The sequence below is a fragment of the Phaseolus vulgaris genome, chromosome 11 (assembly GCF_000499845.2).
Source record: "Phaseolus vulgaris cultivar G19833 chromosome 11, P. vulgaris v2.0, whole genome shotgun sequence".
In the NCBI taxonomy this organism is placed as follows: Eukaryota; Viridiplantae; Streptophyta; class Magnoliopsida; order Fabales; family Fabaceae; genus Phaseolus; species Phaseolus vulgaris.
In genome coordinates, this window is record NC_023749.2 from 2,317,787 (window position 1) to 2,334,578 (window position 16,792).

At 30.8% G+C, this 16,792-nt stretch overlaps 3 protein-coding genes across 4 annotated transcripts; 2 read left to right on the forward strand and 1 right to left on the reverse strand.

Moving 5' to 3' along the window:
* The first annotated feature begins 456 nt into the window (after nt 1-456).
* Nucleotides 457-5,374, forward strand: LOC137822371 (uncharacterized). Its single transcript, XM_068627259.1, has one exon. It carries the CDS (start codon nt 2,700-2,702, stop codon nt 3,087-3,089), a length of 390 nt encoding a protein of 129 aa, XP_068483360.1. The 5' UTR covers nt 457-2,699; the 3' UTR covers nt 3,090-5,374.
* A 663-nt stretch (nt 5,375-6,037) lies between these two features.
* On the reverse strand, nt 6,038-8,838 carry LOC137822362 (transcription factor bHLH121-like). 2 transcript variants are annotated; one of them, XM_068627254.1, is made up of 5 exons: nt 8,531-8,838; nt 7,764-7,946; nt 7,225-7,352; nt 6,678-7,133; nt 6,038-6,580 (listed from the first exon to the last, which is right to left on the reverse strand). In XM_068627254.1, exons 2-5 carry the CDS (start codon nt 7,861-7,863, stop codon nt 6,434-6,436), a joined length of 831 nt encoding a protein of 276 aa, XP_068483355.1. In that variant the 5' UTR covers nt 7,864-7,946; nt 8,531-8,838; the 3' UTR covers nt 6,038-6,433. The 2 variants fall into 2 exon arrangements, with proteins under 2 accessions (XP_068483355.1, XP_068483348.1); XM_068627247.1 differs by having other exon boundaries at nt 7,764-7,879; nt 8,531-8,837.
* Nucleotides 8,839-11,359: 2,521 nt separating this feature from the next.
* On the forward strand, nt 11,360-14,978 carry LOC137824234 (translocon-associated protein subunit alpha). Its single transcript, XM_068629813.1, has 8 exons — nt 11,360-11,619; nt 12,271-12,432; nt 12,535-12,585; nt 12,863-12,951; nt 13,650-13,727; nt 13,831-14,034; nt 14,481-14,552; nt 14,653-14,978. Exons 1-8 carry the CDS (start codon nt 11,547-11,549, stop codon nt 14,701-14,703), a joined length of 780 nt encoding a protein of 259 aa, XP_068485914.1. The 5' UTR covers nt 11,360-11,546; the 3' UTR covers nt 14,704-14,978.
* Nucleotides 14,979-16,792: the final 1,814 nt, after the last annotated feature.

Sequence of the window (16,792 nt, forward strand, 5' to 3'; positions counted from 1 at the left end):
AGAGAATTATAAACAATTAACATTTTTTCATTTAAAAAACCAATTAAAATTTAAGTTTGGGAAATTCGTTAGAGAAGAAAAATTGTCAGTTTTTAATGTTTTGTAGATATTCAGATAATCAGAGATGGAAATGGAAAAAAAAAACTGAAACTCACAAGAATGGTTTGAAAAAAGCTACTGGAATGAAATCAAAAATTAAAAAAATATGAACCAACAGAAATCAGATTTGATCTATTTGGTTGAACTGAATTTGTCTATACAATGAACTACTTTTTGGTTTCAAACGAAAACTGCTTAAAGAATTGTTTGTGAGAAATTGAAATTACATCATATTAATGTCCATAGACTTGCTATGAAAATCATGAACACGTAGTTGACCCCACTATTTTGTCTGTGATGACAATATCGTCATTCTCACGGAATTTGACAGCCTCATAGATATTATAAAAACACTAAATGCGTACCAAATTTTTGTGTGGAGGACAAATTATGCCAACTATAATATGTTCCTTCGTATTGAGATTCCTTTTGACTTAATCCTTCTGAATCATAAAAAACCTTCATTTCTCTGTTATTTTCTCAGGTCTTCAATGGGTTACTACTACTATAAACCAAGGCCCTGTGATGCTCGTACTCCAAATGTTGTTCTGATCTTGGCCCTGGCCTTGATTCTTCTGTCTGCACCAAAGCTCTTCTCAAGTCAACCAGAAGAAGAAACCAAGTACACCTCACCTTTTGTCGCACTAATACTCATAGTACTCATTCTACTTGTGTTGTCCTTGTTGGGAACTTCAAGGAGAAAGGTTTTTGTCAAGCCACCATTTTGTCAGTGTACGTATGCCTGCTACTGTAACAGATAGAGCTATTATGAGAAAAAAACATGTGTTGAGAACTGTGAAACTTTTAAACCGATGAGATGAATGGTATTGTGTTCTATGTTATTGTTACTATTGTTGATGTTTTATGTACTACAATGGTATATGTTACGTTATAATGTTCTGCCAGAGTAATTCTAATGTTTCTATTCAGTATTACACATTCTTATCTGTGATGTCACTTTATAATTCAAACGTGTGATGTTCTATGATTGAATCTTCAAGCATTTTTGAAAGTGCCATTCTGTGTAAGTGAAAAAGGAAACAGTTTGCATTTTAATCTGATCTATATAAGCAGTTTTTTAATCTAGCTCTCAACAAAAAGAAACCAACTATTAGAACTTTTGCACAAAAGAAAAATTCAACCCAAAAGACCAGAAATTAGGTGTTAAAGTGTCAGCTCAAGCAACACTTGAAATAGATGATTTTACTCAAACTAGGGACTCAACAATTTTATCAGAGACAGAGAAAGGGTCAAGAGGAGTGGGAAGAAGGGAAAAGTGTGACTATGTTTATAGTAGGTAATGGCTTATTCCATCATCCATTAGCTGAGAATAGCTCATATGTCCCCACACTAGCTCCATTATTTTTTTTATGATAACTATATCTGGTCCAATCTAATGTGGTATCAGTATCAGCATTGAAATGGACCATGCAAAACTGGTTAAAAATGCAAAAAGTGCTTTTTAGAGCCAATAACTTTTTGTTGAACATACTACATAAGCAATCACTTCAGTGAGAAGTGGAGGAAAGAGACACCAAAGAAATAATCGGTATCAGTTTTGCTGTCTTTCTTTTTTAAGTCCATATCATGATACAAATTTAAGTTCTTATAAGAAAAAATCACTGTTGCAAATAATAAAACTTTTCCGAAATAGGATTTATTTATATATTCAACAGTAAATGTTTACCTTTCAAAATTTACAAAAACTTCACCTTAGTTTTGGTTTTAGAAAACATCATTCACATCAACCTTTGATGCTAGATAAACAAAATTAAAACTAACTTGAATGATGTTTTTTAATGTTAGGAATTGAGATTAATTATAACATGAGGAACTAAAGTAAAGGTTTGTTATAAGAATAATTAACAGATGCATCTTCACTATGTAAATATATTTTACACTAATTATTATGAGTGACATATTTATTAAATTTTAATATAATTATCTTAAAACCATGATAAAATATTTTATTAAATAACATTAGAAAATAACTGTTTATATCTTTCACTGAATCTTATCTTATTTTATGATAGAAAGGTTTTCTGGTTTTCCTTCAAAAAAAAAAGATGATAGAAAGGTGATTATATTAGAAGACATTAATTTATGTAAAGACTTACTATGTATAAATACAGTGTTTTTTTAAAAAAATAGTTTGAATATACTTTTAGTATAGTTTATTTGATTACAATTTCCTTAGTGTGATCATGCAAAATGGGATAACGCTCATCATAATGGCCATTCACAATCCAACCAATGAGGTCAAAATCAATTAATTGAAACTCTGAAAAAATAGCATATAATTGTCATGGTATGTAGTAGCATGCCAATAGCATTAAACTTCTTCTCTAAGGAAATTGTATCACCCTTTTGCTCAACTGTTCAGCATGTTGTTGTACCTGCAGCTGACACTACCTCCCTTGTCTTCACTTTATTCATCTCATTTATAAATCAGTTCCAAAAATCAAACTATTACAACTTAGTCTCACAACTAAACCACTCACCAATCACACACTCACACCTCTCTTTCATTTTGCTATAAAAAAATAGTCTTTTAAGCTTCTCACTTCTGAATTCCAATACCCAAAAGACCATCCAATTCAATGGCTTATGGTAGAAGCAGAACCTCTGCTGTTTTGGATGGCTTCACTCTGAATCCTCTGCCTTATCCTGTTCTCTTAATCTTAGCACTCATCTTCCTCTTCTTTGCCGTTTCATGGTACTTTTCCTATGAAGAGGTTGTTGAAACTGCTGAAGAACAATTTGGTTGGGTACTGTTTGCTACCCCGGTGGTGCTAATACTCATAGTTCGTTGGTTATCCTCTATGGAGAACTCAGATTGGTTCTCTGCTTCGTTACCGTGGGGGAGTGGCAGAAGAACCCACCAAGGCCCTTCAGAAGGTAGCTCTCCATGGGGTGTGGCTGCTTTGATCCTTGTATTGCTCATAATGGCTCAATACCAATCCAACTTTCTTGATAGCTGGTTTGTTTGATTTGAAAATTTTCTCTGTAGGTTGGTTTTACTTTTCTGTGCCTTTTATCTTTGCTCTTAACTTTAAGTTAGCGTAAAAATCATTTGAGTGTTGTAATTCTTAAATATGTAGAGGCAGATGTGATGATGCTTGTATAAATATATGAATCGTGTTCAGTTCTAAAAAAAAAATTGAATAAGGTTGCCGCTTGCAGTAGTTCTTTGAAGTTAAAGTTGATTAAACAGAAGCGATTACATGATTCATAAATTCCTTAGTCTTTTAATAAGTTTGGTTACTCGTACCAGTTTTTGTTTTATTATTACTATTTATAGAAACTCTAAAATCAATAAAAAAATATGAAGTTTGTAAATGGGAGAGACAAGTTTTAATGGAATTTAACAGTACCCTTTTATTGCGTATCAACTTCAACCTGAGATTTGAAGAGAGAAACAAATGGAATGTATAACCAGTGACTGCATAATGTAAAAAGAATGCAATTCATTTTATGTTCTACTAGATTAATTTGTCCTGCTTTCATAAATCTCACCAACACAAGCACAAGAGAAAAGATGGCAAGAACAACCGTTGAATTGCTACATGGAGATCAAATTGCATTTTTTCACAAGTGAGAGGACTTCAAATTAATTTACATACAGAATATCAGCACATAATACAGTAATATTATCAGTATATGACTTGAATATGAACAAAGAACATAAAATTTCTGACTAAAGTTCCCCTTATACTCGTGTTGTGCGGTAATACTATATGGAATTTCTATCTCCTTCTCTGGGAGATCCTAAAAACCACTTAGAATAAAATAAAGATTAATAACAAAGTGGTAACAGTGGCGGTAGTAGCTGCAAGATTCTAGGGAGACACAGTGGCTCGTTTGAGTGACTTGTGCCTTGAACTCATGAAGCAAAAGTTGATCCTTCCACAGGTGGAATATGAGAGCAAGAAGAGTATCAATAGGATGGGCGAAAGAAACAAGAATAACTGAACGTAAAGGGCTATGTGATTCTGCTGAGCCTTGTAGGTGGTGTAATGGGAGAGCCACAACAAGCTAAGGACAATGCCAAATATCACAAATAAGTGAAGATTTAGAGAAAGAGAAGCAGTGTCCATGGTCTTATCTGTCAATGTGCATTCGTGCTTACATTCTGCACTCTTCTTAGGGTAGAACCATCCCATTCTTCTCTCTTTTTCTCACTCAATGCAACTAACAGAGCAGAACTATACTATATCATAAGCACACACACTAGGTGGTCTTCTGGGGTTTATATAAGCTTGTTTGGCTTCTGATATCAGACTGGCTTTGGCATATATTCTTTGAGTGCAACTTCTGTTCAACCACCGTTTTTTCTCTGTACTAACAGTGCTTATAAATTTAGTTTTTTATCAATCATGTTATTAATTTTATTTTATTACCTGAACATAATGAAGTGAAAAATGCGCTTTAAAATAATCAAATAACTAATAATCTTATCATAATCATTTGGGTAATTTTTTACAACCAATGGTATTCAGAAAATACATACACTAGCAGTACCGCACAACAATCATACATTGAAACAGAATATAGTAATATTCTGGAAGCACAATATTGTTCTAATATTGGTAACTATATGTATTCTCTCGTAATATAGTTTTAAAATTTGTTCAGTCATCCTTTTTACTTTCAAAACCCATATACCAAATTCGAATTTCGTTATATCACAAGCAACAATATATATTACGCTTGTGTCTGCTAGCAGTGGGTGCACTTTTATTATTCTCTGCATTTGATCAGGCTAATCTTCTCATTTACAGCCAAAAGGGAGAACATAGGAATCCGCCAGACTGCTCAATAAATTTTCTACTTACCTAAGAAGCCAATACTAGCTTTTACTTCTAGTCTAGTATAAAAAACCATAACCTATCAAATAGATTTAATACTGTGCAAAACACTTGAATTTTACTCGATGATCAAAAAGAGAAAACTTGCACAGAGTGTGTTACTGCATGCTGGAATTAGTTCTATTTTTTACAACCATTTCAAGATTCAGTCAAGAATCCAATCACAACTATGAAAGATAGTAAGGCTGCTCTCCCTTCACAAGATTGTTTTTCTTTCCTTGTACATTATGGTGCAAGATAGTCGTTTACTTGTTCATTGTAAATCTATAATAACCACGGCTCACTCAGCAGCTGTTCGATTAAATTTATTTATTTCCCTTAAACACTTCGATATCTCCCTGGGCTGGGGCCACTCTATTGCTGCCACGTGGTCTAACTAATACATAGCACCACCCACGGTCTAGTTTATGGTGTGTTATACTATTTAAGTAGCATTTCTACAATATTTTTATGGTAGTACTTTGAATTCTTATCTCACCGTTTTTATACTTTTTCCACATCTCTCTTTGTTGTATCAACAAGCTTGTCATTATTAATTAGTCAGACTGATCACTTATTTATAGTTCCACCAAGTTGTACATGACATGTATTTATTTTCAAAATCTATGAGAAAAAAACTAATAATATTTCATTACATGTGATGCGAAAATTAACAGGAATCAAAGGCATCTTTAGACAGATTTTTCCATAAGCTCCTTCTAAGAGAGAAAAATAAAGGAAAAACTAAAATCATTTTTTCCATAATCTAACTTACAGAAATCCTCTCATGTAGCTTCTCTAAATTTTTATTTTTATCTCGTATACAAGATCATTTTAGCTTATTGAGAAGTTAATTTCCTTTTTTTTTCCTCTCCTAAAATGACTTACAAAGAAACTTGTCCAGACTTGCTTATGTAGTTTAACCAACAGATATTTTTTGTGAACAACATGCTCCTTCCAAATTCCAATCCAGAACACCTTTCTTATTGATCTAAGTCTCTTACAAATTACAATACTATAAATGAGGTTTACTAAATAAGTATAAACTCAATTTTAAGCTTTTTTAACAAACTTCATACGATAATAGAGTATATTAGAATGAGTGTATAACTAGCATTTCTCATAATATAAATACAATTTCCAGTCCAAGGTCAATGGGTGAAGTGATTTACATACCGTAAACACTGGCCACACCAATCATGTTGGGAGGTTTTCAGCTGCAACTTTAACTTTTTACAACAAATGGGTATATAAACCAGACTTGCCAAGCTTTTACCCGCAAGGAAAAGCTTATTTATATAGTATTTAATCCAATTTTAATAAAATGCTAGCCTGGGAGAGATGTCAGAAGTGATTCTTTTTAAAGAAAGAAAACAAGTGACTTGTACCTCCAGACAGTAGTAGCAGCTAAACACTAGAGAAACTCCATTATGACTTCAACTCAAAAGAGATGAGCACTTGACTGAGATTGCTCCCTTTCTTGTTCATTAACCTTTGTGCTCGTGAACTACACTACTTGATGAACTCTCCTGAACGCTACTAGATGAAGAACACCAACCTAACGAACTTGCTTCATTGCAACTGCTTTGTTTCCTTGGCAACTCGCTAGATTTTCTTTGTCCAGATGACAAGTCCTGCAAAACCCAACAAATGAACACCACTTGAATCCATACCTCTTTTATCACAGCCATGTAGGTTACAAGATTTCCCTAAAAGCAAAGCAACACTAACCTGGTCTGAAGAAGACTCGGGAGTCTGGTCTGCAGTGACATCATTTGAATCCTCATGTTTTTCAACCATACTCTCCTTGGATTTGTTTCTGGACTCTTGTTTACCTGACATGTGGGACTGAAAACCTGGATGAAGAGGTGGGGCTATGTGTTGGATAGATTGCTGTTCAACAAGGGTATTAGGGACTAAATAAGGAACATATGACGAACAAGGGTTAGGGATAATAGCAGAATGTTGATTAGCATAGAAGGGGTATGGCTGCATAGTAATTGGAGCAGGAGGTAATGGCATTGGCACTGGATATGGATATGATGGTGGAGCTACCATTACTGAATGATCCATTGCAGTCCATGGAGACACAGTCCTGAGCTGTTGCTGATACTGACAATTCAACTTCTCAATATCCGATTTAAGAGAAGCCTTCTCTTCTCTAAGATCATTTTTCTCACGAGCCAACTGAAATCAACAAAATGTCATTACTTCCTTGATTATTTTATGTCCCAAAAGCATCATGGTGATTCATCAAAGCAAGAAGAGACAATATTACCTCACAAGATTCTTCATTTAGTGTAGTATATTCATCTTTAAGTTTACTAACTTGAGAAGTAAGGTCCTGCAGCAATTGAATGGTATCACCTATAATGGTTGCTTTGTCATTTTTGGGCCTATCAGGATCTGCATTTCAGAGTCGCCACAGGCAGAGTGATTTAATAGAAGTGCTGTTTTACAAGTTCTCATCAAGTGGACAAACACATGAATAAATTCTAAGGAATATCTAGGGAACAATTCATTCGATCCAAACTCTCACCATATGTATATAACCTACTACAGTAATCACTGCGACATGTGGTTGAAAATAATTGAAGTCCAACCAGGTTAATTCCAAAAAAAAGTCATTAACAATATACAAACCAATGCTAACACTTGCATAACAAATACAATCAGGGTACTGTTAGTTACAACGCTTTAGTTATTATTAATAGGTCATTCAACAAAAGAGTATCTAGCAGTTGGATATCTTTAGTAGCAATGAATATAAAAAATCCATGACAATTTTTTCACCAAAGAATGTGAAATTTGATTTACCTAAAATGTTGCCCAGCACTACAAATTGCTCATTGAGTCGATCTCTCCTCAGCTTTTCTCGGTCAGCCTTTTGTGTCTTTCTTGCAGCTGTACAATCCATTGGTTCAACTTCAGACCTTTGGCAGAGGATACATAAGTTTCAGAAATTTAGTTTAATCAAAGTATATATCATTGATTTCAGCTCTGCATAATAACAAAAATCAAAATTTTCAAAAATAATACAAGTAATTTAGTTTTCAACACATTGTTTAGACAGGTACTTAATTTTATACAAGTATAACCTAAATTCTCAGTAGCTAATACTCCTGTGGAGTCATTCCAGTTTAACAACTCTCCAGAGCTTTTATTTTTCTTCATTCATTTCAATATTTGTGTTATTCCGTTACTGCGTAAGGAAGAATAGGATCTAGGAACAAGGAAAAAAATTGTCGACATGGTCTATTACTGCTACCAGCCAAAAAAATTATCAGGCAGTACAATGGCAATCGACAAACTTACTTTAATTTTTCTTACACGACAAAGAACAACTACTTAGTCACTTTGCACCTACAATCAAATTACTACACAGCGTTGTAACAGGAGTACAGGACAAAATCCTAATTAAACAACAAAGTGAGATAAAAAAATGCTGTACCCATAATTGGGTTGAAAACTAAAACGGGTAACTCTAATTCTTGGAAGAAATTCAGAAAATTATATGTGAAAAAAGTTAGATAATGGAAAGAAAAAACATAGATAGATAGATAAACTATGATAAGAGATTTTACCTCGTTATCTATGTTCGATGATCTACAAGTTTGCTAATTCCATTGGTAACATCTACTGTTCTTCACTTTCCCTTGCTATCTCTTCTTGCCAAAAAATTGGAATCGATTCCTAATCAGAAATGCAAGTCACTGACATTGCTTTTAGTGTAAAGGTCGCTTGCATTCTACTATTCCTAATGGGTTGTGTTACAGTGGAGATACCCACATAAGCATATTCCTTAGGGTTTTTCTTTCCCCATTCTCTGATGTATTTCGCAATTCTGGGTTTGGTTACAGAACTTTTTAGGGATTGCAATGCATGCAGGCCCCTCCTATTTTTACCCTTTCAAATATAAACAAAAAATTTATGTTCACATAAAATTCACATATGACAAACAAAATTCATGTTCAACAAATCCAATTGAATCCACCATCAGAATTCAAAATCACATTTTAATCCAATTCAACTTACATCACTACTTCAACAATTGTTTCAGAACAAAATTACATTACCATATATATAACTCATTTTTTATTACATATCTTGATTTTTTTTATAATATTGATACAAAGAAAAATATTAAAAAATTCACCAAAAAATATATAATTGACATAAAAAATTTGAAATATTTAAATTTGACTAGAAGATCATACTAAATAACATTCACCCTCCTTCTAAATTAGAAATAGTTATTTATTATGTTTTTAATGAAATAGCAATCATATTTCCCTACATTAGTTCTAAAAAACATTCATATCAAACTTATATGGCATTTATCTCTCTTTTAATAATAACTCTTTTAAATCGAAAAGAAAATAATATTATTTTATTAAAAATATATAAATGTGTATCTTTTGAAAGACTGTAAAAATATCTTATTATTATTTTATTTAAAAAAATTACATTAAAACTACTATAGATGTAAATGCCATTCATCATAATTTTAATATATATGTATACTTCAAAACAAACTAACCCTTTATCACTAAGTAACTATCTATCTATGTTTATATCTATATCTATATATACATACATATTATAATTAAAATAGAAGTATACATATCATTCTTAGTAATATTTTTTGTAGAGAAACATTTTTCAACTATGTCATTTATTAAATATATTATTTTGTTTACTTTAGTTTTTTTTTTAAATAACCTCATTTACCTTTAAAATTTCACCTATGAGCAAACAACTATATATTAAAAAAAAAGTAAAACGGTAAATGTATCATCAATTTATATTCTATTTTACTTCTTATAACTATTTTATGTTATTTAAAATATATGTATTCAATATAGAGATATTTTCAACTTTTTAAAGAAGAACAAAACTATTATGTGTTAAAATAAATTTTAAGTTGATATTTAAACATTAACTATCAATATCAGAATATAATATAAGATAATTAATAGTTAAGATATTAATAGATAATGATTAGATAAATGTTTAAAAACTATTTTATAAATTTTATTAATAATAAAAATTAAATATCAATATTTTTTTAATTTATAAAAAAATGTTTAATTTAGTTAATATAATAATTAATTGTTTTATTTTTTTAAAATATTTTTTATTTAATAATTTTTTTATGATAGAAGATTCATCAGATTTTATATGACATGAGACTTTTTTTTATTTTAGTGAAATGAGATTTAATGCAGATGGATATTTGAATGATTTACATTATATAAATTTGAAGTTTTTATTAATTTTCATTTCTCTTAATCACCATTCAGATCATTCTTAATATTTTTTTCATCCTCATTCGTAATATCTAATTCAACAAAAACATAACTGAATTTATGTCATTGTTAGTTACAATTATATTTTATTACAATAAAATTATTAAATATCAAACAATTTTAAAGTAAATAATAATTAATTATTATATTAATTTACTTAAATACTATTTTTATTGATATCTAATTTTTATCGACAAAAATTTATAAAAGAATTTATAAATTGATATTTAACTTTTTAACTACTAATTTATTTAAATTATAAATTAATATTTAACTAATTATTTTTCATTTTTAAAATTAAATATTATCTAATGATATAGTCATATTTTTATGTAATTCTGAACCAACACAAACTTTTTTTTCCAACAAAACTATATCATTTTTTCAATTAAAAAAAGTAAATTAAGAGAGAATGGTACCAACAATATTTTTATGCATGGTTTCTTTCTTTAGAAATTTAATACTAAAAAATACAAATATTTCTGAGAGTTGCTTAGGTATTCATTGATTTGATAAAACATTATATGCAAAAGATTAATACATATTATGCCAACTCATTACAAAACATTATAAACCGACATATACATTCAGAAAATAATAACTCATGTAAAAGTAACATATTAACAAAAATTAAAAACTTTTCTTCTTAAATAATTAGTAAGAGAAAGATTAAAAAGTAGAAGAATGAATCATATTTATAATTTATTTGAGTTTATTTTTTAGAAATACTAATTTTAGTTTATCTTAATCATAGTTAATTATACAAATTAATTTTATTAATTAATATACATTCTGTAACATTTTTGTTCTAAACAACAATTTAAAATATTATAGCTTTTAAAATTTGTTTATATTTCAATTTTAAAACAATAAATAACTTGAAAATATAATTAAATGAGAAAATGGTTTTAGAAATTTGTAATAAAATCAGCAATGATTTTAAAATTATAAACGAACATAATTTTTTTTTTCAAATTTAAAAAAAATAGATCCAGAACATAATAGCAGATTAATCATTAACCATTTCATAAGATATATTGTTAAAAAAAAAATGAATTATGATAGAGTTATACAGAAGAAGGATAGTGAGTCAGCAGATTCCACGTGAAACAACCAATGAAAAACAACGTTTGCGACATATAAGCTAATAGAGTAAGACCCACATGTAAACGACATCGTTGTTGGAAGTCTTCTTCTCAAACACACACACCACACTCACATTACAAATCTGTATTCCAGGGTTGAAATTTCACACGTTGAAATTTGGTACCAACTCCAACCCTACACCACCATGGCCTCCTCCATCCACAAATTTTGGTTTTTCTCCCTCGCCCTTCTCCTCCTTGCATCCCCTCTTCTCCAAGGTCTGCACCCTTTCTTTCTAGATCTAGATCTATTTCACCTTCCATCCATGCTTCCTTGCATGTCACGATTATCGTGTGTTCTGATTGGATTCATGCGAAAAGATCCTATTTTTACTTTTGTGCTGACCCAATTACCCCCTTTTCAGCTTCCCCTTTTCAGCTCTGATCTGCTTTTGGATTGTTAAATTTTGAATTTTTGTGTTCTGATCGTTGTTGGAATCATGTGTTTTGTTCTTCTTTGATTGCCTACTCTCAATTCTTGCTCTGATGTTAGAGAGGGTGAAAAGATTGTTTTTTTAGTGTCGGGCAATTTTCAATCAGGCACTTGACATTTCAATTTTTTTATGACTGGAACCAATTATCGAAAAATGTCTTTTTTTTAGCATAGATTTGAAATTAAATACCTAAGCTAGGTGAAGTGATGGTGTAATGCTATGTTTATCTGGAATCTGGCTCTGTTCTATGCACTCTTAAGTTTTGGTGCTTATGATACTTGGATGTTAGAATTAGCATCTTTTTGGGTGGCAGAACGATATATACACTCTGCTATTCATTGTTTTATTTTCCCCAGTGGATCTCTCGAATAATTTGATAGCCATGTTTTCATGTCTTTTGTGCACGACCATGATTAGATGTGTTTTTTTTTGTTAGTCGCTAGGTGTCAATCAGACTCGGATGATGTTGTGGAGACCACTGAAGAATCAAGTGATATTGGCATTGTTGGTGATGATGCCCAAGACTTCGGTGATGGGGCCTTCTCTTCCGCTCCAGGAATTGATACAATAAGTGTATTTCCAAAAAATAGCGCACGATGTAAGAATCATTCTGTCTAGTGCACCAAATATGGTTCATAAATCATCCTTTTGTTCTGTCTGACAGTGGGTTGAATTTCTTTGTTCTTGTTATATGTTGCAGTGATAACAGCTGGAGAAGAGGCTGAGCTGCTTGTTGGTGTTAAAAATGATGGTATTTCAATAAAATTTGATACTCAATGTTGTATTTTAGCTTGAAATTTGATGCCTAACATTCTTAACTCTTGTGTTTGTCACTGATCGGTAGTTTAAGCCTTTCATTTGTGGCTTATAAATTCTAAAACGACAGCATATCTTATTTTTTTGTGATTCTGTTACATTACATTATTTCCTTATTATGTATTATGAGTGTGGAAACAAGAATAGAAAATAGAGATATTCGGTCATTACCAGATTTTAGCTTATTTTGTTCATTGTATGGAATGAAACAGGGGATTCAAGCTTGAATGTTATTGCAATCAAAGCCAGTATTCACCTTCCTTTTGATCACCGTCTGCTGGTTCAAAATCTTACTGCACAGGTAATAAGTTGCTGAATATCCGAATAAAACGTAGTTTATTTATTTGTGATCAAGGATTACACTGCCTGTGTTACTGTAAAGATTAGTTATGCTCGATAAAAATTGATGAATATTCTATAGAATTTAGAACCTATAATAGAAATATGTTTGTTATTATATTTTCTAGAAATTGAATTTCAAATTCATGAAAATAGTTTGGGTAGTAAAATATAAAGTATGTATTGTTTGCCTGTCCAAGAATTTGAAGATAAATCTTTGAAAAGTTATGTTTTAAAATGCTAGAATTGTTAATCTTCACATGAGAAGGATTGCTTTATTTGTGTATGAGTATTGGATGTCCTAGATCTGATACCACCACCCTTGTATGCTGAAAGAGAGCATGGGATGTATTTGTGATATTTTCATTTCCTTTTGTTTTAGTCCCTGTTCTTCCCCTTAAAACATTAGTTAATGTGTATGATTTTGTCAGTTTAGATAATAGCCAACCATCTAAAGTAATTCTGCAAGTCTATTTGGAAACAATGAATTATCATGAACCAATTACGTGGAACTTATGGTTGATAATTCATTGCTCATGCTTTTACCATGTGAAGGAAATAGTTTTATGTGATATTACATCAGTATCACTTCAACCTATTCTGATTCAGCAAATAGTTTTGCATAAATATTTTAAATTCAATCTTTTGTTTTAATTGCAGGGTTTCAATAATGGTTCTGTACCAGCCTCATCACAGGCTACTTTCCCATATCTATTTGCAGTCAGTAAGTTCTTGCAGGTATATTTATTGCTTCAAAGGCCAATGCTTTTAGTTTCTCAATGAGTAAGCATCACAGGAGACTATTATACTCATTATGGCTATTACTTTTTCTGATATGCAGCCTGGAAATTTTGATCTTGTGGGCACTATTATTTATGAGATAGATGATCATCCATTCCAAAGCACTTTCTTTAATGGCACTATTGAAGTCGCGGAAGCCGGTGGTTTTCTTAGCATGGAATCTGTTTTCCTTGTTACTCTGGGGACTGCTCTCCTCGTCCTCCTGGGGCTATGGATTCATGGTCAAATACAACACCTTTCTAAGGTACTAAAATCATTACTTTTTTCAAATAACGTGCTTTCAAGGATTCATTGTTCTTTGCTAATGGTACTCATAAAATCATCACCCTCTATTCTTTTGATTTATACTGAGACTTTGTATTTGTTTAATTTGCTAACTACGACACATGCTATGGTATCACAATTCATATTAATCAGTAACTTAGTAGGAGAAGTCATATTCCCGTGGCTTTAAGCTATAATGAACTGATATGGTTGGTGCAACATTTTGGATTCTAAGTTACCTAAAACAAGAGAATTTATTTATTCCTGAAGCATGAAAGAATTTCACTCTTAATTTGAGTTTTTTGGGGAAGTCTAAGTTATTAGATCTTGTGCAAATATATTATCAAGAAAGGAAGCTCTCTTTATTTCCCCCTCAAGCCACGTATCTGCTGCTTTGTTCTGATAGTCTGATTCATGTTTGGTCAGAAAACAAAGAGGGCTCCAAAAGTTGAAGTGGGAACAAGGTCTACTGATGCTTCAACTGATGAATGGCTACAGGTTTGTTCTTTTGCTTTGTACTATAGTAGTTGGATTTAATGTTGATACTTTAACCTTTAATGTAACAATAATGAGCTTTTGCATCACTTTGTCTGCACAGGGAACTGCATATACTCAGTCTCTGTCAAGCAAGTCAAAGAAGAAGAAGTAGATAAGCAAATTCTCACGTTCAGCCACACAAGACTGTGCCATGGAATACAGAATCCTGTTACTGACTAGATTTGAGTTTGAGAGAGCACGAGGAAGTAGTTGTGAATTTTTGGCTGAAAGAACTAGCTTTCTGTTGTAGCTTAAGAATTTTTACGTTTCTCCATTCGAATGAAGTTGAGTTTTTTCTAAACTAACAAGGGATTTGAGTTAGGAAATGATACGACTTTTGCGATGTGGCAGAGTTTTTATTAGATAATGTTCATTTTGTTTTACGTACATTTTGTGTTCACTGTGATCTTAAGATACCCTTTGGAGGAACCATAGAACATACTAAGGAAGAACACACCTTTCAAAGTGGGCATCTTCACTTTTTATCCAAGAGGAAAACAACATTTTGGATCATGCGAAATTTTGGAACAGGTGAAATCTTTGTTGGTTTCGAAATAAATGCATTACAATGCGTAAGAACAAAATCATGGTTTTGAATGCACTTTGTTGGGTTTCTCCCTAAACACAATTAAATCGGATATTAATTTAGTAAAGATGTTTTTTTTTCTTTAATTGCTTTTTTCCCCGTCAAAAACGTAATCGAAAAATAAAACATTTTGTTACTTGAATATTGAATATTATCCCGATTGAATAAACATGCAATTATTTAGTTAAATTTGGCGTTTTAACGTATTTTAATAATTAATGCATATTTTGAATGTATTTTAATAAAAAAGATTTGATCGAAGAGCCATTATCAACATTTAATGAATTGTTTTATTCTAATTGATTTTTCTTTCAATGCTATTTGAAAATGAATACATGTTCACGGACAATTCTATTTGACGGAGAAGAAGAAGAAAGAGGAAATATATAAAAAAAAATACATAAGCTTTTGTTTATTAGAGATAAATAGAATAAAAGATAACTTTTTCAAATTAGCTGTTTATCAATAGACAGCTACATAACAATCCTTTTAATTATAATTATTATAAAAAAAATTGTGACTTGATAATTGCTGCATTCACTCTCATTATAATCATTAAATGATTATATTTGAAAGAGTTATGGTCATGTTTGGATATGATTAGGCACTAATAAGGTGGAATACTAAAATTAGCAAGGATTTGGCGAAAGTGATTGCCATCAATGATCTTTAATTTGGTGGCAATTAGCAAAATGTCACATTTGTTTATAAAATTGATCGAGATCTGCATGTTTTGGACACAAATTGAATTGAATATAGAGACCTGAAACCTTCAATTATGTATCCTAGTCAAACAATTAATTAATGAAAGAGATATATGAAAATATTTTATGTAATGAACCCAAAAACAGGAAAAACGGCTATTAAATATAAGATGGTGACCCAAACTAGCTCACCATGATTAAACAAAACTTAGACTTCATTGTTTTACACTTATATATGTCTATGGGATACTTTATATTCCACAATGCATGTTATTAGGTTTTCTTTACTAACTATTCCAACTTTTTTCTAAAATTGTAACTACACACTCTTCAATTTTAAAATAAATCTAAAAGTAAGTTTTGCATTCGTTTATATATTATAAAATATTTTTATTAATTTAATATTTCTAATACATTTTTTGAATCGAACCTGTCAACCTGTACATGAGATTATTGTAGTCCGATAACAGATGGTCTGATCAACCCAACTAACTTTCGTTATAATAAATTATACATGACTCTGATACAAAATAGAAAGTCTACTTTAATCTTACAATTATCTGTTTTAGTAATGAAAAAAAATCCTTAGCGGTTGTTCTGACATGTGATTAATCGAATAAGTTATGTAACTCTTTCACAAAAAGCGTCATGATGGCATAATTTGTTTCCATAAAGTCATTCATGTTGAAGATTATCGTCCATTTAATTTGAAGTATAAAGTCTTAATCTTATAAAACTGAATTGTATAAATATTTGTTATATACAATAAAATAATAGAATAAAATGTGACGTGGATCTCCAACATATATATTCATATGTTTTTAAAATAAATATTCATTTCCTTATATTTTTAATCAATTATATTAATAAAGTTTAAATCACTTTTAAAAAATAGATATTCTCTTTAATTT